At 40.7% G+C, this 24174-nt stretch overlaps 2 protein-coding genes across 5 annotated transcripts in view; both read left to right on the forward strand.

Annotated features, from left to right (window-relative positions):
- Positions 1 to 24174, forward strand: part of nst (phosphoglucomutase 3-like protein nst) — a 206233-nt gene that overhangs the window by 84883 nt on the left and 97176 nt on the right. For all 4 annotated transcript variants that reach the window (XM_072297204.1, XM_072297202.1, XM_072297203.1 and 1 more), the window contains one exon: positions 14833 to 15021. In XM_072297204.1, coding sequence (XP_072153305.1) covers positions 14833 to 15021 — 189 coding nt within the window. The remainder of the gene's footprint in view (positions 1 to 14832; positions 15022 to 24174) is intronic.
- Positions 21469 to 23005, forward strand: LOC140224068 (uncharacterized). The gene has a single exon (XM_072297205.1). It carries the CDS (start codon positions 21492 to 21494, stop codon positions 22995 to 22997), a length of 1506 nt encoding a protein of 501 aa, XP_072153306.1. The 5' UTR covers positions 21469 to 21491; the 3' UTR covers positions 22998 to 23005.

Here is a 24174-nt window from a genome sequence, read left to right on the forward strand (position 1 = left end):
ATAGAAAAGGGACAAGTCAATTTTTAGAGCTTTCTAGCTCTGACTAGCGTTCCATCATCTTACTATAGTAAAAAAATATAAGGCCCTTTTTGTGTGTACGTCCGTGTCATTTCGCATGCTCATTGGTCTTTCATTAACCAATCAGAAAACTTTATTGAAAATCCCCGGGAAATTTAAATGTATTCTTCCGTAAAGGAATTAATGATAGGTAGACACGTATAAAAATGGGATGTATTTCTTCTAATTAACCAGGATAAAAAGGAGGAATATCACCTATACAGGATAGTCTTGGAAAAACGGGATGTACCTATATTAATAAACCGGGATAACAGGAAGAATATCGATCTTTATATATCGATATTCGATACATCGTTTGTTCTAAAGCAGTATTGACTGAGATAAAACGGGAAATCTTCATAATAACCGGGATAAAAGGGAGGGATTTTACCTATACAGGATCGTCATGGATAAAGCGGGATGTAACTACATTAAGAAACCAGGATAACAGGAAGGATATCGATCTTTATATATCGATATTCGATAAATCGTTAATCGTTATCGTTAAAGGAATTAATGATAGGTAGACACGTATAAAAATGGGATGGATTCCTTCTAATTAACCAGGATAGAAGGGAGGAATATTACCTATACAGGATAGTCCTGGAAAAATGGGATGTACCTATATTAATAAACCGGGATAACAGGAAGGATATCGATCTTTGTGTATCGATCTTTGATACATCGTTTGTTCCAAAGCAGTATTGACTGGGATAAAACGGGATTTCTTCATAATAACCGGGATAAAAGGGAGGGATTTTACCTATACAGGATAGTCATGGATAAAACGGGATGTAACTATATTAAGAAACCGGGATAACAGGAAGGATATCGATCTTTGTGTATCGATCTTCGATACATCGTCTGTTCTGAAGCAGTATTGACTGGGATAAAACGGGATTTCTTCATAATAACCGGGATAAAAGGGAGGAATATTACCTATACAGGATAGTCCTGGAAGGACGGGATGTACCTATATTAATAAACCGGGATAACAGGACGAATATCGATCTTTGTGTATCGATCTTCGATACATCGTTTGTTCTAAAGCAGTATTGACTGGGATAAAACGGGATTTCTTCATAATAACTGGGATAAAAGGGAGGAATATTACCTATACAGGATAGTCATGGATAAAACGGGATGTAACTATATTAAGAAACCGGGATAACATGAAGGATATCGATCTTTATGTATCGATATTCGATATATCGTTTGATTTAAAGGAGTATTCACTGGGATCAAAGGTGATTTACGGGATTTCTTCATAATGACCAGGATAATATGCGGTAATGAGCATTTTATTGCTCTAACCTAGTACAAAGTTATGAACTCTTGCCAGTTTTTAGATCCCCAGACCCCACGCCTATTCCTTGATAGAAAAGGGACAAGTCAATTTTTAGAGCTTTCTAGCTCTGACTAGCGTTCCATCATTTTCTAACAAAAAATCTTATCTTTTGAAGAAATGAAGGAACTTAAATGAATATTTGAGATTAAGCAGCTTCCAAGGTGTAGATTTCAAAGAAGTTGGTTCAAATGATCCTACTTCCCACAGGGATGCTAAAATTCGGTTCTGAAGCCCAATTTTCGACATTAAAGTGGTAGGTAGAGCTTGAAAAGTCCATTCCCAAGAGCATTCCATGAATCAGTAACTTTTTTCTAACAAAATTATCCTTAGAACACCGGTCCAAAGGTCTGGCAAACATGGTTTAGGTATTTGGCTGCTCATAACACTCTTAAATTTCATCGAAGTATCATGTCTTAATTAAAACCTGTAAAACAATCACCTTTCATAAAATGTGTTGCTTGACCGACTCTGAAATCGTTGAAACTGTGAATTCATATTAATATGAATTGGTATTAAATTAAAAATGGTATTCATTTAGGTTACATGATATACTCCAGCGTATGAGGACATATATATAACAATGGCGGTCGCTGACATCCGCCATTTTAGGGCAAACGCTTTTTTCGAAATCTAGAGCCTCCAAAAATGCCTGTGCAAAGTTTCAGACTTCCAGCACAATTTTTCGATGAGGTATGAACTGAAAAACATGTTATTTGTAAAAACAGCGGATGTGAGAATCCACTGTTTTCCCCGGCCGGCGCGGCAGGACACTGTGGAGATTCGAACCCACTTGCGATAACTGCCCGCCCACCGGCCATGGGCTGTAGCTCACACTCAAATTATACGTATCGGGACCGTCTCGCCAAAATTGTTGAATTTTTACCTGATTTTAGAATTTTTTCTTGTTTTTGTTGTAAAAGTTACAAACGGTTTAGTTTCTTGTTCCATTTTGTTAAATGACTCAGCATTGACTTACTTTTGGCTCATTTCAATCGTTTCACCAGCCTTAGCCTTCCTGAAAACTTTGTTTCATGCATAAAAAAGTGTTTGCAGTAAAAATAGCGGATGTCACATTTTTTTCAAATCGCTGTTACTCCTTCAATTTTTCACTTACATATATCGTTAAACGTGTGTTTTTTACCGAAAGAGTTGCTCTCGATGAAAATCTTTACAAGAATCTTCTCGGTTCTACGGGCGGAAAACTGCAAAGCTTCAAAAACTTCAAACGCGATTTTCTCACAATGTGAGAACTTGACATCCGCTACTGTTACAGATAAGTCCTCATATACTCTGACGACGTAAATCGTTTACTGACAGCTCCAGACCTTTTTTTCTTTCATCAAACCTCAAGAGTTTCCATCAAATTTTTTTTTCCTAAAACATTAACCCCCGTTCTCTACTAACCAGTTCTAAACTTTTTAGGTGGTCAGACGAAATCAAATCGAAGAAGTTGAAAATTAAAACCGCCCTAGTGGTCAGCAACATTAAAAATAGTCAAAACGGTCCATAGTCCAGGAAACGAAGTATTTTGATGGCCGAAAACGAACATACGGCTGGATTCAGGCCCAATCGATTCTTCATATGAAAAGATGCTTTTAGCCAAAAGTCCCTATGAATCCCCTTGGGGGATTCCGCACAGTGGTCTGATGAAGTTGAAAATTGGACATATTTTCAAAAATTCACTGCGGAGCGAGAAATAAACTTGGAGAGCTCAATTTTTTTTGAAACTGTAGGTAATTGAGTCTACTTTTCGAATAAACTATAGTTTTAAATGTCAAAGTAGTTTAAAGGTGAGTAAAATTGAAAGAAATTGAAAATTGAGAATTATTGACCGGCATTTTCCGTATTTACGTCCTTACGAAGACCCGGATCGAAAAATATCCTTCAGTAAAAGTTGTAGATCGTTCTTTTAGCGTTGATTTGGTATTTTACATCATAGGTTTATCTTTAAAATTGAGGGAGCAAAAGCGCAAAAACGGAGCGGGTCGGCGCGCGGCCGCCTATGTTTTGAATCGTAAATTGGCGATTTAGGTGGCGGATGATGACAGTGATGGTTAATTCACCTCTGCTCGTCTACTTACGACCAAAATTAATCATTTCCATTATAAAAGCTCTTTCTTAAAGCGCCATAGTTGCCAGATTTCGCTTTATTATTTAACTGTTCACTAATTCGCTCTGGTAGCGGTTCAAGTGATTCTCACGGCTTTTTGGACGACTTTTTAAACCTCCACCCCTTGTAAAGCAACAGTGCAACTACTTTTCAATCCCCTTTGGAATCAAGTAACTGCCTTGATCTCTCCCCCCCCCCCCCCCCCAATATTCCAGAAAGTGACAGAGAAAGTGTGAAAACTAGCATCTTTTTGTTTCTATTCAAAATTATTATTTTTTCTTAAAGTGGGAGGCTCACGTAAAACTTGACTTGACTTGACTCTCCTCCCCCTTTGCAAGACCCCGTGAGCCAAACTTAGACCTTACCCCCCCCCCCCCTTTTTGAATAGCTTACGCAAGGTTTTTATTGTAGGGTAATGTTTCAGGCTTACACTCTTTAGTTGTGTACAAATTGACTTTTTTTTAATGCGTTTTCTGTAAAGAGTTACTTAACTCACCAAGCACGGGCCAGCTCGCAGACTTTATCTCTGGGCCCACCTCAATACCGCGTAAGGCGCGATGAGGGGATTCCATTTCAAAATTTCAGTATGACCTCGTGAGCCAGACTTATACCTTACCCCTCCCCTCTTGAGAAACTTACGTGATACTTAAACGGTTTCCTAGTTTGGCCCAAAAAGCATGGAAAATACCTACCATGAAAAGTACAATTTACCAAAAGTTTTAATTGTTCTTTTTTGCATGTTTGTTCAGTGTATCGTACTTATACCTAATTTGACCGTAAGATAGGTTCATTTTGGAAAAGTGGGAAGCTTTTTCATGTTGGTCGTATTGCTAACCGATTAATTACACGAATGACTCGGACACGAAGGTAATAATGCAGTTTTCTTGCGTTATCGATGCTTAGAATCTGCCTCAAAAAAAGTACGCGACGGAACAGGCACTAAAAAATAAGACCGTGGCTTTGTCCATCCGACGGACAAATAGCACGGGCGACAACACAATTTTCCATTTTTTAATCAATTTTTCTTAAGGAATTGGCAAGCACGTGAAAATTGGGACTTAAAATTTCAGACTCTGTTCATGGTAGATAAGGAGGGTACAAGACTTATTTCATCAAGGGATACTTTCGTAGCTCCGAGGAGAGCCAAGCAGGGTCAAAGGATTTAGTTCTTATCGATTTTTTAAAAGCAAATTTCCCATATTTTTTTTTTCTTTTTTTTTGGGGGGGGGGGGGGAGACTGAAAAATTGGTCCTCCAATTTTTAGAGACCATATTATAGAAGATTAAAATAGTGATAATCGTTTTGTACCACTTCAGAGGCAATATGAAGAGGCAAGAGAAAATCGCTAAAAATTCGATGATAATGTATTTATTAACCTTTCTGATGCCTCTTACGTAGATGACACGTTGACACCAAACGCGCGACCATTGCCAGATAATTTTAAAAGATTTTTTTTCAAATTTGAAAATTCTTTGAAAATTGAAGGCCCAATTTTTGTCTGCTTACCAAATTATTAAAAATATTTGACGAAAATCACTGCAAAGTCGATAAAAATCGTGTTTGCGACCTTGATATTAGTACCAACCTGCCCATTAATATACTCAATACAGCCTCTTAATTTCTTTTAAATAGGCTTTTTAGAAATAACATAACTCTCCTTTTTTCATGCTTACCAAGCCGGGTTGAAAATTAGTAGAAAGTAAAAATGAAGAGACTTAAGCCCTATCGAGCAATTCAGCTGAACTGTATGCTTACACACGGAACAAGAAACTGGGCATCTAGGAAACCAAAAATAGCTCTTGATTTATTATGAAAATGTTTCCCCAAAAACCGGAAGAGATTCTCTGCATGTTTGCAAAGTCAATTGAAGAAATCTTTAAAATCGTGGAAATGGCGGTCCCAATTGTGTAGGTATCCAGCTTTTTTAAGGCATAAGAAGGACAATAGATTATTTTTATCCAACATTTAATAAGCACGCTTCAATGAACAACCAGATGCAAGTATTAACGACAGAAATAAGGACTAGGTAAAGGCGATTTTTATTATGTATAAAAAGTTTGAATGATTCTACAGCAATGGCGTACATGAAAGGCCGCACTGAGGGCGAGCCCAAGGCTCTAAAGGGCCCAGTCACTTCCTAAAATTTGGAAATAAAATCCCCTCATCGCGCCTTACGCGGTATTGAGGTGGGCCCAGAGATAAAGTCTGCGAGCTGGCCCGCGCTTGGTGAGTTAAGTAACTCTTTACAGAAAACGCATTAAAAAAAAGTCAATTTGTACACAACTAAAGAGTGTAAGCCTGAAACATTACCCTACAATAAAAACCTTGCGTAAGCTATTCAAAAAGGGGGGGGGGGGGTAAGGTCTAAGTTTGGCTCACGGGGTCTTGCAAAGGGGGAGGAGAGTCAAGTCAAGTCAAGTTTTACGTGAGCCTCCCACTTTAAGAAAAAATAATAATTTTGAATAGAAACAAAAAGATGCTAGTTTTCACACTTTCTCTGTCACTTTCTGGAATATTGGGGGGGGGGGGGGGGGAGAGATCAAGGCAGTTACTTGATTCCAAAGGGGATTGAAAAGTAGTTGCACTGTTGCTTTACAAGGGGTGGAGGTTTAAAAAGTCGTCCAAAAAGCCGTGAGAATCACTTGAACCGCTACCAGAGCGAATTAGTGAACAGTTAAATAATAAAGCGAAATCTGGCAACTATGGCGCTTTAAGAAAGAGCTTTTATAATGGAAATGATTAATTTTGGTCGTAAGTAGACGAGCAGAGGTGAATTAACCATCACTGTCATCATCCGCCACCTAAATCGCCAATTTACGATTCAAAACATAGGCGGCCGCGCGCCGACCCGCTCCGTTTTTGCGCTTTTGCTCCCTCAATTTTAAAGATAAACCTATGATGTAAAATACCAAATCAACGCTAAAAGAACGATCTACAACTTTTACTGAAGGATATTTTTCGATCCGGGTCTTCGTAAGGACGTAAATACGGAAAATGCCGGTCAATAATTCTCAATTTTCAATTTCTTTCAATTTTACTCACCTTTAAACTACTTTGACATTTAAAACTATAGTTTATTCGAAAAGTAGACTCAATTACCCACAGTTTCAAAAAAAATTGAGCTCTCCAAGTTTATTTCTCGCTCCGCAGTGAATTTTTGAAAATATGTCCAATTTTCAACTTCATCAGACCACTGTGCGGAATCCCCCAAGGGGATTCATAGGGACTTTTGGCTAAAAGCATCTTTTCATATGAAGAATCGATTGGGCCTGAATCCAGCCGTATGTTCGTTTTCGGCCGGAAATTTATCCTATATGCCTTCGTTTACTGGACTACTAGTATGTCAAATATTTTCGAGAAAATTTGATGAAAAAAGCTCCATAGCCGTAGACAATTTACGGCTGTGGAGTATACTCGCATACCTTGGCACAAGAAGTAATTAGTTCTAGGATCTTAAACTATTTTTGGGGCAAATGCATGGACCATATCCTCGGAAAAAACTCGATTTTTACCAATATTTGAGCCATTTGGCAACATATGCCAATCGACGACCCAAAAGTACCCTCACTTATTTCTTTAAATGATAATCTCTCATTTTAGACCTGAATGTAACTTTTCTATCCTTGCGGGAAGGTGGGAAAACTAGTTGGGAAATATTGAAGGGGGTTGACCGACACCCGTCGGCGGACCCGCAGTTGTCATGGTAAAAATCGATTCTCTCGCAATCCAGTTGTCCAAAAATGAAAATGAATGATTCGTTAGAATGTTAATATTTTGTAATATTTACTCTTCTGTCACTGCCTCCAGCCTTCCCGGCCTCCCCAAATAAAAATTAGGGAAACTCGGTCTCTTGAAAAAACCACGTTGGTAAACATAAAAATTTATTTTATTTTCGAAGAGCCCGATGGATTTTTTTCGTTTTTGGCTTAAATGATAGTACTTGCATCCTACTCTAACCTGCCAAAGAGACTTTGGGGTATCATTGACTTCTTATTTAAAAATTTGGCTGAGACGAGCCGTGACGCTCTTGATATGTGTTTTTTAGCACTGCCTCAAAATTGTTCGTCAAAGATTGTACAACAGAGCCTAGTGTCAGCTTTTCCGTGAGAAATAGGATGTTTTCAACTTTCTCTGATATCTACTCTTTGAAAGCAGCTCATCTTCTATTCACAAAGATTCCCTTACTTCTTTAAAAGGTGTACTTTTTTTTCTTATTTACTTATTTTATTTTTTTTACATAACAACGGAATGCTTTTTGGAGATAAAAGAAAAAACCTAAAATTTGACTCGAGCCATATTTTATGCATGGAGACCTAACAATTTTCATAACTTTGTAGTATGATTCAGCAAAAAAATGTAATAAAAACTAAGGCATGCTCTTTCGCTGAAGACTACCGAGAGGTGACAAAACCAAGGAGAAAATACAAAGGCTCTCCCAAAACTGTCGTTTTTGACGAAAATAACGTCAAGCAAAATTGCGTGAGAATGAATTAGATTTTATCGCGGAAAAACCGACATGGTGCTCTTTCGCAAGAGACTAACGAACTAAAACTAACATGGCCGGACGTGAGTCTGAATCCACTCGTCGAGAAGGTGAAGCTCCCGGTTTTGTGTCTCCAGCTGAAAAATACCTTTCCTCACTGATAAAAGGGTTTTATTTCATACTTCTTTCTTTATTCATCTTATTTAGTTCAACGTTGTTTTATCTCACTCGTGTAGGTATTTTTCAGCCAGAGCACAATCCCAGGGAGTTTCACCTTCTGTTCACATGGTTGCAAATTATCAATTATCCATTTTGTTATTTTTACTCTAAACAACACGCCCCCTTAAAAATAATAAAAAGGTGCTTAAATCTAACACAATATCCAATAATCAATTGTATTCTTAACTCATTATACAGGGTGAGCGAAAAGTCCCCGACCCCCCCCTCTAACCTTTGAACGAATTGAGCTAGGGGAATGAAACTTTGGGAATGTTCCTATCTCAAAGGGGACCATCTTTTAAGGGGGTCAAAATTTTAGTCCCCCCCTCGGGGGGGACAGGGGCCCCCAATTTTTTTTTTTCAAATAGCAACCCCTATCTTGTGATACCTCATTCGAAAGAGCATAAAAAACTAAGAATTTTAGCTTAAACCGCAGATCAATATCTCAATTTTTGACCGAGTTATGATAGGTCAAAGGTCAAATTTGACCTATTTTCAAAAATTCATAACTCCGGTTCAAATTATCGTAAAGAAAAAAATAAAACGGGAAAATTTACCAAATTGTGTTCGCTTTTACGTAAAAATTGCAGAAATCACTTCGATTTAATTTTAAGGGGGGGGGGGGGGGCTCGGACCCCCAAATACGTCAATTCAAAGGTCATTCAATTTTCCCGCGAAATAAGCCAATTTCCTCTGGATTTGCCTCCACATTATCTCAGTAAGGTCAAAATCAGTTCAACATTACGTTGGCAAGTCTCCAAATTTCGGGAAAAGTTAAAAAAACGAAATTTAAGGTGATTAAATTTGACCGTTGATTTCGATGTGTTTTGACCTCGCCCTGAACCCAGGATTCGATGCCAACTCAATAGCGCCATTATTGTCGCAAAATAACTTAATCTTTTCTTCATAGCACAATTTAACTTTCGGAACTGATCCAAATATTTCCTGATACAGATTACGCAAAAACATAGCTTCTTTACTTGACTCAGTTAAGCTCCTATATTCGGCTTCAGTTGTGGATTGGGCTATTGTTTTCTGCTTACGGCTCTCCCAAACTATAGGACCCCCACTCAGACTGTAAACATACCCTGTATAAGAGCGTCTGTCCTTTTTGTCTCCTGCCCAGTCTGCATCTACGTAACCTATGAGATTTTTATCTTCGGAATTGTAAACAATTCCTTTATCCATTGTCCCCTTTATGTATCTCAATACTCTCTTAGCCTTCTTCCAAGCTGAAACTGTTGGACAATTATTAAATTGACTCAAGTAACTTATTGCATGTGAGATATCAGGACGAGTACAAACTCCCATGTACATTAAGCTTCCGATTAAATTCTGGTAGGGCACATTCTCCAAAATTTCTTCTTCTATTTCAATCCCCTGTTTTCCTTTGGACTCACTCACTTCTAGGGGAGTTTTCACAGGGTTACATTCTGACATCTCAAATCTTTTGAGTAAAAACAACGCATATTGTTTTTGTGACAATGCTACACTACTCTCATCGTCATTCCAAGAAAATTCTATTCCCAATGCATGTTTAATTCTACCCAAATCTTTAATCTTAAATTCTAGTCTTAATCTAGTCATTAATGCTTCCTTTTTCTGCATATTACTAAAAATAACAAAGAAATCATCGACATAGGTACAGAGCAATTATCAGAATCGATCCTTCATGAACATCAAAGAAAATACAATTTTCCAGTTGTGATTGTTTGAGACCAAAATCAAGCAAAACTGTTTTAATTTTTATGTTCCAACCCCTTGACGCCTGTTTTAAGCCGTACAGCGTTTTTAACAATTTACAAACTTTTCCTTTTTCAACCTCAAAACCTGATGGTTGTTGCATGTAAATTTTCTCTTCAAGCTCTCCATGCAAAAACGCCGTATCTACATCGATATGGTGTATTTTTAATCCCTTTAGCATTGCAATCGCAAACAAGTAACGCAAAGTCCCAATTCTTATCACTGGTGAGTAAGTTTCAAAAAAGTCAATATTTTTTCGTTGACTGTATCCACAGGCAACCAGTCTCGCTTTGTATCTTTCTGGTTTACCGTCTGGTCCCCTTTTTATTTTAAATACCCATTTACATTTTATGGCTGTTGCGTTCTCGGGTAATTTAGTCAATTCCCAGGTTTTATTATCTAACAGGGATTGGTACTCAGCTTGCATGGCAGCCCGCCATTCATTGGATTGTAGAGCCTCCGCAACACTGCTTGGCTCCTCTGGGTCGAGTATCTCGTTGGCAAGGACCACGGTCTCAGGTTCCGGATATCGCGCGGGTGCGCGTCGCTCACGCACGGGATGCTCCCTTTGCTCCAAATTTGAGTCACCAGAGTTAAAGTCTGACCTTGGTGGATTCCAGTCCGAGTCACCGCTGTCACTATCTACGTCAGATGATCCCCACGAATCTGCATTCGAATCGTTCAGCTGATTGTCCGCGCCCCCTTGCGCTTCTTCCTGGTCGTTGACACTACTGTCCTCGATTATTACTTCACCACTCGCGTCATCGGGTTCGCGTTTCAAAATTCCGCCCGCCTCGATTCTTTCGACTATGCGAACGTTACGCGCACGTATTATTTTCTGCTCGACCGAGTCGTACAACCGATATCCATTCGGTGCGTATCCCACAAACACTAGCTTTTGGCCACGATCGTCAAGTTTCTTCAAGTAGCCGGTATTCTTCGCGTACGCGTCACTCCCGAAAATTCTTATGTTCGCCAAGTTTGGCTTTTTATTCCACCATTTTTCGAATGGCGTCTCGTTCATTCCCCTTTTCGGTGAACGGTTCATCAAGTATGTAGCCGCTAAAACCGCTTCACCCCAGAGTTCTTTTCCAACACCACTGTCTTGAATCATCGCACGCGCTTTTGTCATGATTGTTAAATTTTTACGTTCCGACGTGCCGTTAAGTTCCGGGCAATACGGAATAGAGTAGTCCAGCTCCAATCCTCGGTCTTTGCACCACTTTTTGAATGCGCCGCTCGTGAATTCTCCTCCGTTATCCAAACGTAGTTTTATGCTCTTGGTCTTCTGCTGCACCTCCAGTTTTATTATCATATTCTGTAACTCTTCACTTGCTTCACTTTTGTTCCCGAGTAATTCCGTTACAGTGAACCCCGAAAAATCGTCCGTTAACGTTATAAAATACGATTTTCCATCAAAAGTTTTCGGCTCGATAGGTCCGCACAGGTCGCTGTGCAATATCTGGAGTTTTTCGGTTGCTTTCATTCTCGCACTATTATAGGGCAATTTCGACAAATTCGATTTTAAACAAACATCGCAGTCTTTGCACTCTCGCACAATATCGCCTTTTTTATTTAATTCAACTCCGTCCGCGATTTTTTCAAGCACTTTAAGATTGGCGCCGCCAAGATGACCCATTCGCCTGTGCCAGTCAGGTTTTAAATTTATCACTGAAAACGCTCCTTTCTTAGGTTTTTTAATGGTCAAATTTACCGTGAACAATCCACCTTCAATACGATATCCACGTAGAACTATCTTTCCTGCCATTTTTATTATTACTTCGTTTTCTTCAAAAAAACACTTGCCCGCCGGATTTCACTACCGCGTTTACCGAAAATAAGTTCGCGCACACTTCCGGTGAGTAGAGTACATTACGGAGGTTACACTCTTCAGCCACGATTGTTCCTTTTTTCACAATTTTTAAGTTCTGCTCCGCTTTTGCACTGGACACCGTTTGGTCCCACGGCTCCGCCGAAGATAACCATTCTTCCATGTAAGTCATGTGACTTGTACAGCCCGAGTCCACGATCCACACGTCATCTTCCTGTTCTTCTTGGAGGGCAAGAAACGACACGGCATTGTCTTCATTATCATTCTTCTTGACACTGTTATTTTTATTTCTAAAGAAGCATGCAGCTTCATCGTGATTATCCTTCTTACAAATGGAGCACCGCTTTCTGGCATTGGAAGTTTCACCGCGAGATGATTTTTCACCTGTTTTATCAGATTTTCCAGGCATTTTGACTCGACATTGACGTTTCAGATGTCCCACTTTATTACACCGATAGCACTTTCTTTTTTCGCTTCCAAAGAAAGCCACAGGTTCCTCCTTCTCGGTTTTTGTTTTATTTTGCTCCAGAACAATGCGATTTTTAAGAGTGTCTAATGTCTTGTTGGTTTCCGGCAAAAAATCAAATCCAGTCACGAAGGACCTCCAGGAGTCCGGCAGTGACTGTAGTATTTTATTTATCAGCAGTTCATTCTTGAGGGTATGATCCAGCGCTCTCAACTGCGCAAAGAGATTCTCCAATTTGGCCACGTAGCTCATAACATCTCCTTTAGTGTACGTAGCTGCATAAAATTCACGGAATAACGCACTTTTTTCTTGATTGGTGTTATACCCGTACACACTTTTTAGAGTTGCCCACATCTCCGCAGACGTTTCACAGGTTAAAATATTTGTCAGCAATGGTTTTTCGATTGTGGTCACTATCACTTTCTTAGCTGAAGCATCATTTTTAAGCCACTTTTGAAGTTTTTCAGCATCCGTTAGTGGTCTGGTTTCCGTTCCACTAACAATCCCGAACAGCCCACTTGCTTCCAAAAATATTTGCACTTCAAACTTCCATAGTTGATAGTTCGCACTTCCTTTAAGTTTAGAGATGTTGATATATCCCGCTTTTATCACAGATTCCGACTCCATTTTAAATTTTATTTTTTATTTTATGTTATTTTATTTTTAAATTTTTATTTCTTATTGTCCGCGATCACACCGCATTCCACACCGCGCGATTTTATTTTATTTTTAAATTTTTATTTCTTACTGTACGCGTTTACACCACATTCCGCATCACGCGATTTTATTTTATTTTTTAAATTTTTTATTTCTTACTGTCCGCGTTTACACCACATTAACGCGATACGAACATTTCGATACACTTTCACTTTTGGGTCAGCTGAGCCCATAACCTGTCGTTTTTGACGAAAATAATGTCAAGCAAAATTGCGTGAGAATGAATTAGATTTTATCGCGGAAAAACCGACATGGTGCTCATTCGAGAGAGACTGATGAACTAAAAACTAACATGGCCGGACGTGAGTCTGAATCCACTCGTCGAGAAGGTGAAGCTCCCGGTTTTGTGTCTCCAGCTGAAAAATACCTTCCCTCACTGATAAAAGGTGTTTTATTTCATACTTGCTTTCTTTATTCATCTTATTAAGTTCAATGTTGTTTTATCTCACTTGTGTAGGTATTTTTCAGCCAGAGCACAATCCCAGGGAGTTTCACCTTCTGTTCACATGGTTGCAAATTATCAATTATCCATTTTGTTATTTTTACTCTTAACAACAAAAACAACTGTCAATCGACGTCGTTCTCGGAAATTAAAAAGATATCGACATGCGGTCTGTAAAAGCTCTAGATTAACCCATTAGCTTTAAAACAAGATCAAGTTCAGTTCATTTGGCTGAGAATCAACGATCTTACAGCGATTTTACGAGAGCGTGTTGATTTTACCCTACTAGGATTTTTGGTCCTGTATGTGCGCGCGTTGACGGCAACCCCACGTGACTCAAAACACTATGGTCGATGCTCAATACTGTTGTGAAGTCTCTAAAATATTACGAGAACACATCGCGCAAAAATGACCGGACGTGAAATACGCTTGCTCCCTGACGATAACGCGCGGCCCCACACGGCAAAGTTGACATTGATATAGCGGTTAACCGAGCAGAAGGGTGTTGTGGCCCTCTCCCACCCCTACCCTTCTATTCATCGGACCTGGCCCCATGGTACTTTTGGCTTTTTCCAACTCTAAAGGAGACATTAAGAGGTAAGAAATTTGTATCCATAGAGGGAATCATAATTGCTGTACACAAAGTCTTCCTGGCACTGCCAAAGGAACAATGTCTGAAGACTCTCCTTCGCAAATGCCACGAGAGGATTCAATGTTGCTTAGAAAATAAGGGATAGTACTGTGAAAAAAGACAGCAAAGTTGATCCATCAGAAGAAGAACCACATGAGGAATTAGGAAAATGTTTTTAGTAACGTATTCATTGTGGGCTAGGTGAAATAAAATTTAGTCGCAGAATTTGGAACAGTAAAAATCTCTGTAAAATCCTGTAGGTGTGAAATCAACAAGCTCTCGTAAAGTCGTCAATTATCAACCAAATGAGCTCAACTTGGTCTCCTTTTACTTAATGCTAATGAGTTGATCTAGAGCTTCCTACAAACCGCATGTCGATATCTTTTTCAATTCCCGAGAGCGAGGTCGACTGACAGTTGTTTTGGGACAGTCAAGACCTTGCATTGAATATCAGAAGTTTATGAGCAATTGATCTTGCGGCGCTTTCTTTCAGGCTATCAGACCCCTAACAAGACAATCACCGTTTCATTTCGTACGAAAAACAATATGGGAAATATAAACAAAACATTTTTCTTGAATTAAGCCGGCAAAAACATGCCCACCGCTTGCTTCCCGAGATCTGTGGTTTCTATTGGTGTGTAATACCCTCCGCTTTCTCCCAAAAAACACCAAAAATTGAAATCGTTTGCATTGTCTCTGATTTTTGCCTTTCACTGGAGGTGTAGACTCAGAAAAGAAAGTATATTAGCATGTTTCTCATGTAATTTCTTCTCATTATTTTTTAGGATGAACCTAAAAAATTGTATACTCCTGAGATCTCTGTAGACTGTGCCAATGGAGTTGGAGCTTTGGTGCTGAAGAAAATGATCCATTTTTTACAGGAGCTACAATCCAGTTCGTCTCCTAACAAGAAGAGTCTCAAAATTAACCTTTTCAATGACTTGGTATTTGTCAAGGATGTCCTCAACAACGAAGTTAGTGGCCTTTTAAATTTATTTATCAACGATACACAGCACTGGGTGGTACAGCACTGTTGGAAACTACTTTATTTGGCAGTACCGCACGAATTGTGCAGGCGATGTAACCATTTTCATGTTTTGAACTTTCGAAATCATAGACCTTAATAACTGATGCGGCAGGAACGTTCCTTGACGTTTAGGTCATTAGCAACTAAGCAGAAAGAACCAAAGCCTGACCTCGAGGAACCACATGAAGGCCATGTTACGTGAAAAAAAGCTATTAGCGCAAAAACAAGTGTACCTTAAAAGCGTTGAAAATTTTTGCTTAATTCTCTTGTCAGTTTTTTCTGTGTTGTCACTTGTATCTCATACTAGCTGTTCAGGGTGTGCTTTGCGCACCCTCACAGGCATCATCGAATCGATTAGCCACTTAATTAGTTTTTCTTAAATGATTTTTTTATCATTTTCTTTCAATTGATTTATTTTTTTGTTGTTGTTTTCATCTGCCTTTGATGTATGAAAAACAATTGTTTGCTGACTAAAAAAGAAAAAAGATGCCTTGACAAAAAGAAAGTATTCTATTCTAAATATGTAGGCTTCTACAAGAGCAGTACGTCATAAGTGTCCATCCATAAACTATGTAAGGCATTTTTCCTATTTCTAGACCCGTAAGGAACCAAGAAGTATCCCTCATCCCCTCCCTCTCTACAATCCACGTAAGGCTCCCCTCCCCTTTTCAAATATCGCAAATCTAAGCATTACGTTTGCTTTTAGAAGAACAATGACATTTGTAGTCCAATATTTCTACAAGTGAAACTTGATTTTCTAAGTAAGTTAATAGGTAATATTAATGATGCACTTAATTTTATAAACAAAAATACATGGAGCAAAATGGAAGATGTTTTTGTCTTCGGAATAGTTAAAAGTATGAAGTTGACACTAGGATGAAGTCACTACTCATCATCCGACGGAGTGGAGAAGAGGGAAGTAACTACCCATCATCCGACGGAGTAGAGAAGAGGGAATCAAGAGAAATGATAGGAGCATGATCCATTCGGTCAGCAGTCGGTGATGTGCTGATGTCCTGTATCTCATCTTGAATTATACTGTCAACCTGATGAGAAATGAATTTTTGCATTTTCTTTAAATGTAGGCTAGAAAGCTCACGCACGGCTCACTGTCAGCCCTATCCCCCTTCTCTTCATAAGGCTGTTAGAGACCCCCCCCCCCCTTCTTTGAGCCTTGCGTAATTTATGGACGGTGGCCCCAAATAATGTTTTTTGTTGTAACATGTGCGCCATGTAGTCGCTCCGTTTTGGTGAGCAAACAAACATTTCCTCAGCGAGTAGTAGAATAGAAATGCCGACTTGAGGCCAAAAGTTTTTAGCCAAATTGTGCGCTTGGAGAAGTGTATCGGACCTTGTGTTTTGGGATAAGCAACGGGGATTGGATATTGCAATGTTCAGTTTGATGAATCAATTTTTTTTTTGGTGGATATTTACTGTTACAGTTTAAAGAACGTTCGCGTTTCAAGAACTTCCGCGTTCTGAAAACGTTCGCGTTCCGAAAACGTACGCGTTTAAAAAACATCCGCGTTTCGAAATCGTCCGCGTTTAAAAAACGTAAAAGGATTTTAGGATTTGTGGACCAAGAGATATTCGGTGTTGAACTTTGGAAATCGTTCAAAAATTATCGAATTTTTGCGGTCCCAAATTCTCAACCCCACCCAATCGCAAGCAAATTAGGGAGCGCTAAAATTTAAGTGTCTGATAACTGTTAGGACTACGAACTCAGACCGAATTTTAGAGTCTAGCCCGTTTTGTCTAGTCCGATCGTGTCCGGAGATCGGATCTCCATGTCTCCACCTTCGAGTTGGCAACCTGAAACAGGCAGCAACCTGTTCGTCCCGGATTTTTCCATGACATCACTGAAACAGGTTCGGGCATACAAAACAGGTACTAACCCCTGTACCCCCCCCCCCCCAGCAACCTGTTTGTCCCGGATTTTTCCATGACATCACAGAAACAGGTTCGGGCATACAAAACAGGTACTAACCCCTGTACCCCCCTCCCCGGTACCTGTACTATACCTGGCTATAAAAAAAAGCGCGCACCGGCTCAACCGTCAGTGCCTTCCTTCCTGTGCTCGTGTGTACAACTCAGTGATCTGCGATTTGTTGACAAAGTGCCTTTGGAAATTCCCAAGTGTTTCATCGTGTGTGTACCTTGTCGCTTACGGATTGTGAATCGTTCTCTATTATTATTTCGGATCTTTCTGCTCGTTTTCTGCTAGTGTTGTGCAGTTTTATGCAGGATACAAACCTAGTGTGATTTCTTCCTTTACGGTGAGTTTTTTTTTTAAAAAAAATTCCTGTTTACAAATCTTATAATTTTTTTTTCTTTCGTCGATTTTCGATTTAAATAAAGGAAGGGTTGCGGATCCCTCCACGGAATTGAGAAATTTTTGGATATACGGCAGCTGACGGTGCATATTTAACAGAATTAATCGAGTTTTGCCGATACTCACGTTTTTTGGCTGCGAATAAGGGGCCTAGACATGGCTCCGGAGCCGAAAATAGCTGAAATTTCGCGTTTTTCGCGGTTCCACTTTAGATTTCGACCTGGGCCCAAAGGCGAAGGGTGATGAGCTTCGAATATGGTGTTAAGGACACCTAGACACGTAACACACTTGAATATGATCAACCTCTGCCTTTGGGCTCAAGTTCAAAATCTAACTTTTCCAACTTTTTAGCCCGAAATAGCTGAAAATCCATGTTATTCGCAGTTCTACCTCAGATTTCGACCCGGGCCTAAAGGCGACGTTTGATCATATTCAAGTATGTTACGTGTCAAGGTGTTTTCGACACCATATTCGAAGCTCATCACCCGTCGCTTTTGGGCCCAGGTCGAAATCTGAGGTAGAACCGCGAATAACATGGATTTTCAGCTATTTCGGGCTAAAAAGTTGGAAAAGTTAGATTTTGAACTTGGGCCCAAAGGCGACGGTTGATCATATTCAAGTATGTTACGTGTCTAGGTGTCCTTGACACCATATTCGATACCTGTCGCCTTTGGGCCCAGGTTGAAATCTGAGGTAGAACCGGGAAAAACGCGGAATTTCAGCTATTTTCGGCTCCGGAGCCATGTCTAGGCCCCTGCTTCGCAGCCAAAAAACGTGAGTGTCGACAAAACTCGATTATTTCTGTTAAATATGCCCCGTCAACTGCCGTATATTCAAAAATTTCTCAATTTCGTGGAGGGGCCGATTTCAGCCCAAATTGCAACCCCTCCTTTAAAGCTTAATTTTTCAAATTTTCACTTCCGAAAAAATTTTCACCTTATAAATTTATCACAATTTTTTTTTTTTTTTTTTTATTTATATGTGAGTTTTAAAAAATGATACGAGATAGAAGGAAACTAAAGCTACGTACATAATCAATTAAGCTATCACTTTGCCGATAAACAATACTCAATTATATTCATGCAACATCTTAATTAATCCATGTTGGGTGCGAAATTTTAGGACGCTTGTCGCATTGACGACTTTTCCTTGGATTTTGCGGGGACCCGACGAGGCGAATCCATCCATCCAATCCCTGTGGAATTTCTCTTGGAAAATCAACCTTTGGAATAAGTAATGAAAGAATCACATTTTTATTTAGTAAAATACAATGTTAATCAATGTAAAAACATAATAAAAAAATACACTTTATTTACAAAAATATAGAAATATAAAAAATAATTTTAAAAAAAAACAATTTCTCTTAAATTCGAAGCTATCGACCGCTCTAAACTATCGCATCGACTCATCGTTCTCATCAGATGAGAAGTTTTTATACCGTCATTGGCGGGCTGACATGACCATCGACATCAATTTCAATTATCTCATCATCGTCCATCGAATCATCTGTAGAAATGTGAACGATCGGCACCGGTGGGAGTCGTAATTAGAGCCCGATAGCGTTTCTCAACGCTCCAAATGAAGTGTCGTGTAAACGATATAATAAACGGTAAAAAAGGTTGTGATACAACCTCGTATTCACCCTTTTTTCAAGTCTGCAAATACAGGGAAAAGAACAATCTTTAATCGAGATCTTTCGAAATTACAGGGTTGCAGTTATGTCAAACGATGATAACCACGATGGACAAAGGCACCGCAACGTTTGTGGAGCGTGGTATCATCTCGGAGAGAAGCACGAAAGGACCCTCTCACACATACGGACCCTTGCTGCTCTCGAAGAACCTGTCACTCTCGTGGAATCCGCGTTTCGAAGTCGTTACCAGACCTTCTTTCTGAGGAACCTCAACGCGAATCAGTTGGACTACAAGCGATACATGAAGGATGACACGACACCCGTCATACATCACAAGATCCGGGACTCCCTAATCGGGCTGACGTCAGTGAAAGTGAACATTGTCGTCTACTCGTTGTGCAAGAAACCCGAAGACGATCCCGAGAACAAGAAGAAGGAGGAGAAGAAATATGTATCCTTTAAAACAACTAATTATACTTATTTCAAGGAAAGCTATATCTAAGCCATAACTTCTGAAATGGTAGAGAACATCACTCAGGAAGCTATTGAATGCACCGTGAACGAATCAGGGTACACTCTCGAAAAGATAATCGGTACGGAACTGAGATTCAACTTTAACAGCTCACTCTCCAAAGGATCCAGTTACCTTCCATTGCTTATCACCACGAATGCAGTGGTAAATGTGCAGAACGAGGATCACATGTGCTTCAAGTACGCAATCCTGGGGAAACATCTACCTCCGAATACGATGCATAAGTATTGAGTCGCCAAATACGCTCCCTACTTGCAACGCTGCGATTTTTCCTGTGTTCCCTTCCCGACAGCCGTGCAAGATGTCTCAAAATTTGAAAAGACGAACAACGTCTCGATTTCAGTGTTCGGAATCGACGATTGCGATGACAGCGAGGATGAGGATGAAGAGGAAACTAAACGCGATGAGTACGATGATATCGGTCTCGGTCCTGATGACTACATTCAAGGTGCTAGTGACGATAATACCGAAGAAGATGTTGATGAGCCAGGCGACGTCTTTGTGGTTGATGCCCATGTAGTCGGAAGACCTAAGAAGAAGAAGAAGGTGTCTAAGAAGAATGGAGCAAAGGAGAAACCACAAATTTATCCCCTACGTGTTTCCAGAGATGAGAAACCGGATCCTATCGATCTTTTGTACTTCACGAAGGGTAAAAAGTTTCACTGGTTTTACATTTCAGATTTCGAGAAACTAGTGGGGAAGCAGTTGACAAAACGTCAGCACAGGATCTTCATATGCAAGGCGTGTTTCTACTTCAACAAAAACGAAGATAGTGTGACAAGGCACAAGCAAGAGTGCAATAAGCTCATAAAGAGAGAAGCTCGGATCGAGTACCCCGCAGATGAAGACTGTGTGCTGCAGTTCAAGGATCATTCGAAAACTCTGACACCCAAATACGTCGCCTATTGCGACTTCTAGTGCTGCTTGGAAGATGCCGATTTCGATCCTAACCAACCGACGTTCGCCTACCAATATCTCAAGACCGTGTCTTTCGCCTACACGAACGTCTCGCCAGATCCTGAGATTAATACGGACGAGCCGATTCTCTATCGTGGACCGGACGCTCACAACGTTTCCCTGGACGTCATGATCGGGCTTGCAGAACGGGTAGCTGAAAGGTTCCAGATCGAAAAAGACATAAGGATGGACGCTGAGGCCGAGGTGGCTTTCCAAGCAGTAACCGAATGCCAGCTGTGCGACTTACCTTTTTCGAAAGAAAATCCTAAAGTTAGAGATCACGACCACCAATACGTCGACCCGGAGAAATCAAATTACAGGATGGCTCTATGTAGAAGATGTAACTTGCAGTTCAAACACCCCAAAACCTTGATGGTCGTATTCCACAACGGCTCTCCGTACGATTTCCACCAAGTGGTCAAGGCCTTGAGCGGCAGAAACCTCAAGCCCGAGATCATCGCGCAGACGAGCGAGCGGTACATCACCATCAACGTGAGGACCGCGAAAGGTGTGAAGATACTGTTCATCGACAGCTTCAAATTCTTGGCTGCGTCGCTGGAGAAACTAGCTTCAACGCTACCCGACGAGGCGTTCATCCGCACGCGTTCTTTGTGCGCTACGCCTGAACAGTTGGAGATTGCGAAACAGATAGCAGTATTCTATTACGACTACGTCACCGATAATACCAAGTTGGAAGTTGCACAACCACCACCAAAAGAGGATTTCTAAAGTAAACTAAATTCGGAGCATATTTCAGATGCCGAGTACGCACGATTCTGTAAGACATGAGAGTTGTTTGGCTTTGAAAATTTGAGAGAATATGTTGACTTATAACTGAAACTAGACGTGTGTCTCCTCGCTGATGTGTTTCAAGAATTCAGGAAGTTCGGGCAGCAGCACTGCAAACTGGATCCTGCAAATTTTCTTACATCACCCAGCTTCGCGTTTAATGCTTTCCCGAAAATGACGGAAGTGAGAATAGGTCTATTCAAAGAATCCCAACACGATATGACATCGATGATTCTGACTGGTATCAGGGGTGGAATTTCCCAATCCATGCTCCGACACACCGCCGCCAATAATCCATACATGCGAGACTCCTACGATCCTCGAGAACCGGAAACGTACCTGGCTTACCTTGACGTCACCGCTTTGTACGCCCTTACTACGTGTAAGCCTCTGCCTCGAGGTGATAACCGATGGTTGGAGCCGCACGAACTAGTCACTTTCACGGAGGACAAAATCCTTTCGCTGGAGGAAAACGGAGACACTGGATATACCTTCGAGGTGGACCTGGAGTACCCGGAAGAGCTACATGACAAACATATCGATTTACGCTTCTGCTGTGAAAATCAAGTACCGCCCCATTTCGGGTCTAAACATCCAAAATTGTTAACAACGTTGGAACACAAAAGGAAGTACACCAGCCATTATGTTGCGCTGAAGCAGGCGTTGGACCTCGGACTCAAAGCGTCAGCTTTGAGTCGAGGGATCCTTTTCCATCAGCGACCATACCTTCGAGAATTCATCGAGCTCAACGCCCGCCTACGTCAAAAGGCCAAAGGAAACGAATTCCACCAATCCCTGCTGGAACTTTGCTCCAACGCTTGCTACGGCAAATTTCTTGATAACCCGCTCAAGCGGAAGAAGATGCTACTCGCTTCTATGGAGCAGAGACTGGCCAAACTCGTTCGGCGAGCAAATTTCCTGGATCGGAAGATATTCGATCAGAAATTGGCAGTTGTGGAACTGCACAAAAAGACCGTCAAATTCGATCGCCCCGGAATCGTCGGGTTTTCCATTTTAGACCTGTCCAAGGTCCACATGTACCAGTTCCACTACGAAGAGATGTTGAAACGATATCCCAGAGAGAACGTCCACATAGTCTATATGGATACGGACAGTTTTATCTACTCGGTGAAGACTCCCGATCTCTACGCCGACCTCCGCCTAAATTTGAACATCTTCGACACCTCCAACTACCCGAAGGACCACCCCTGCTTCTCGGATAAAAACTACAAGGTTATGGGGACTTTCAAAGACGAGACGGGAGGAGATCCGATCGTCGAGGTCGTCGCCATCAGAGCCAAGCTTTACTTGTATCGAACAGCGAGCAAGATGGACAAACGAGCCAAAGGAGTGCAGAAGAGCGTAGTCCAAAAGTCGATCGGATTGGACGATTTCATAGACGGGATATATCAAAACAAGGATGCTTACAGAGACGTCAGAACGATAACAAGCAAGAAGCATGAAATTTATACCGTTCAGAGTAGGAAGAAAGCCATCTGCAGTTACGATGACAAACGGTTCATCCTGCAAGGTAACGTAGTGTCTCTACCCTTCGGACACTACGCCCTGAAGAAACGCAGCGATTGGGCGGAACACCTGCAAGTTCGACTGGCGGGAATCATCCTTCTGCGCTCTCACGACCGGAGAACGGGAGTCAACCTTCAGGAAAACCTCGAGTGAATCGAAAATTTACGGTTGGCGATGATCAAAGCAGCATGGTTGGAAGAGTAACGGAAAAGACCGGCGGAAGATTCTTCAGATGATGTTAATTCTGTAAAGAGACGTTGTTCCGCCAATATTCTTCTCTTGTAATTCCCATTTTTTGTCTAAGGATCGAAATGGAAGCTTTGAACAATCACATTCGTATACCCCGACGAAGACAGCGCAATTGGTCCACTCCAAGGATTTAGTGAAGGGACAGCGTTACCCTCAACGAAAGATGCTACGCGTTGATACGAAATACGGGGCGAGCATCCTGGCCTACATCACAATCGGTAATAAGAAGTGCAAGGTCCACCTACCGAAATCCTACAACGCAACAATCTCTGATGCGGATCTAGAGGAGCTCAACTCGAGAAGACTCGACTTGGTCGTGGTAGATCGTCACTTCGCGACTTTCAAATTAGAAGTCGTGGACAGCCTTGACGAACCGGAGTCGGGAGCCCAAGCCTCGTCTAAAGCCGAGCCGGAAGCAAACTCGTCTCATTTTGAGATTTACATACGTAACTTTTCAATGATTTTATTCTGATTGTAATATGTTCAACAGTTCGATTAATAAACATTCGATCGATCTTAACAAAATTTTATCATTCCAGCTTTCCACCTCCTCCCTCCCTCCTACTCCCTTTTTTTTATTTTTTTTTATTGTTATTAAAATAGACAACTACAAAAAGCATTAATCCTAATTATGCTAGATTGAGTAGGTACAATATATTAGTGGATGGTCTCCTGACCACCCCTATCTGTTTACAAAGTATACAGGTACTATATACTCTGGTTAAATTAATTGTAACAATGGTTAAGTTATTGATATGTAAAGATAGACTACATACACTTATGTAAATGTGTTTGGTGATTATTATTTGTCCCCCCTTCCCCGCAAGATATTATGTAGAGAGTACAAAGTATATAATTAAATTTAGTTAAAGTGTCTTAACCTCTTGAAATGAACACACAAAATTAAATTTGGCACCAATTAAGAAAAAAGCATTAATTACCTTTGCTGTTCGGGCGGAATGCGGAGGCTGATGCGAGAAGTGGCTGAAATTAATGGTTCGTTGCCGGCTGGAGGCCCACGGCCCGGCACGGCGAGAGGGCGAGCTCCACCCGCGACCCCAAAGGGTTTACAGGCCCACCC

The sequence above is a fragment of the Bemisia tabaci genome, chromosome 2 (genome assembly GCF_918797505.1).
Source record: "Bemisia tabaci chromosome 2, PGI_BMITA_v3".
Lineage (NCBI taxonomy): Eukaryota > Metazoa > Arthropoda > Insecta > Hemiptera > Aleyrodidae > Bemisia > Bemisia tabaci.

Bases quoted from the DNA above. Each gene is read 5' to 3' on its own strand.
- LOC140224068 (XM_072297205.1), top strand. From the start codon at position 21,492: ATGACGGAAGTGAGAATAGGTCTATTCAAAGAATCCCAACACGATATG.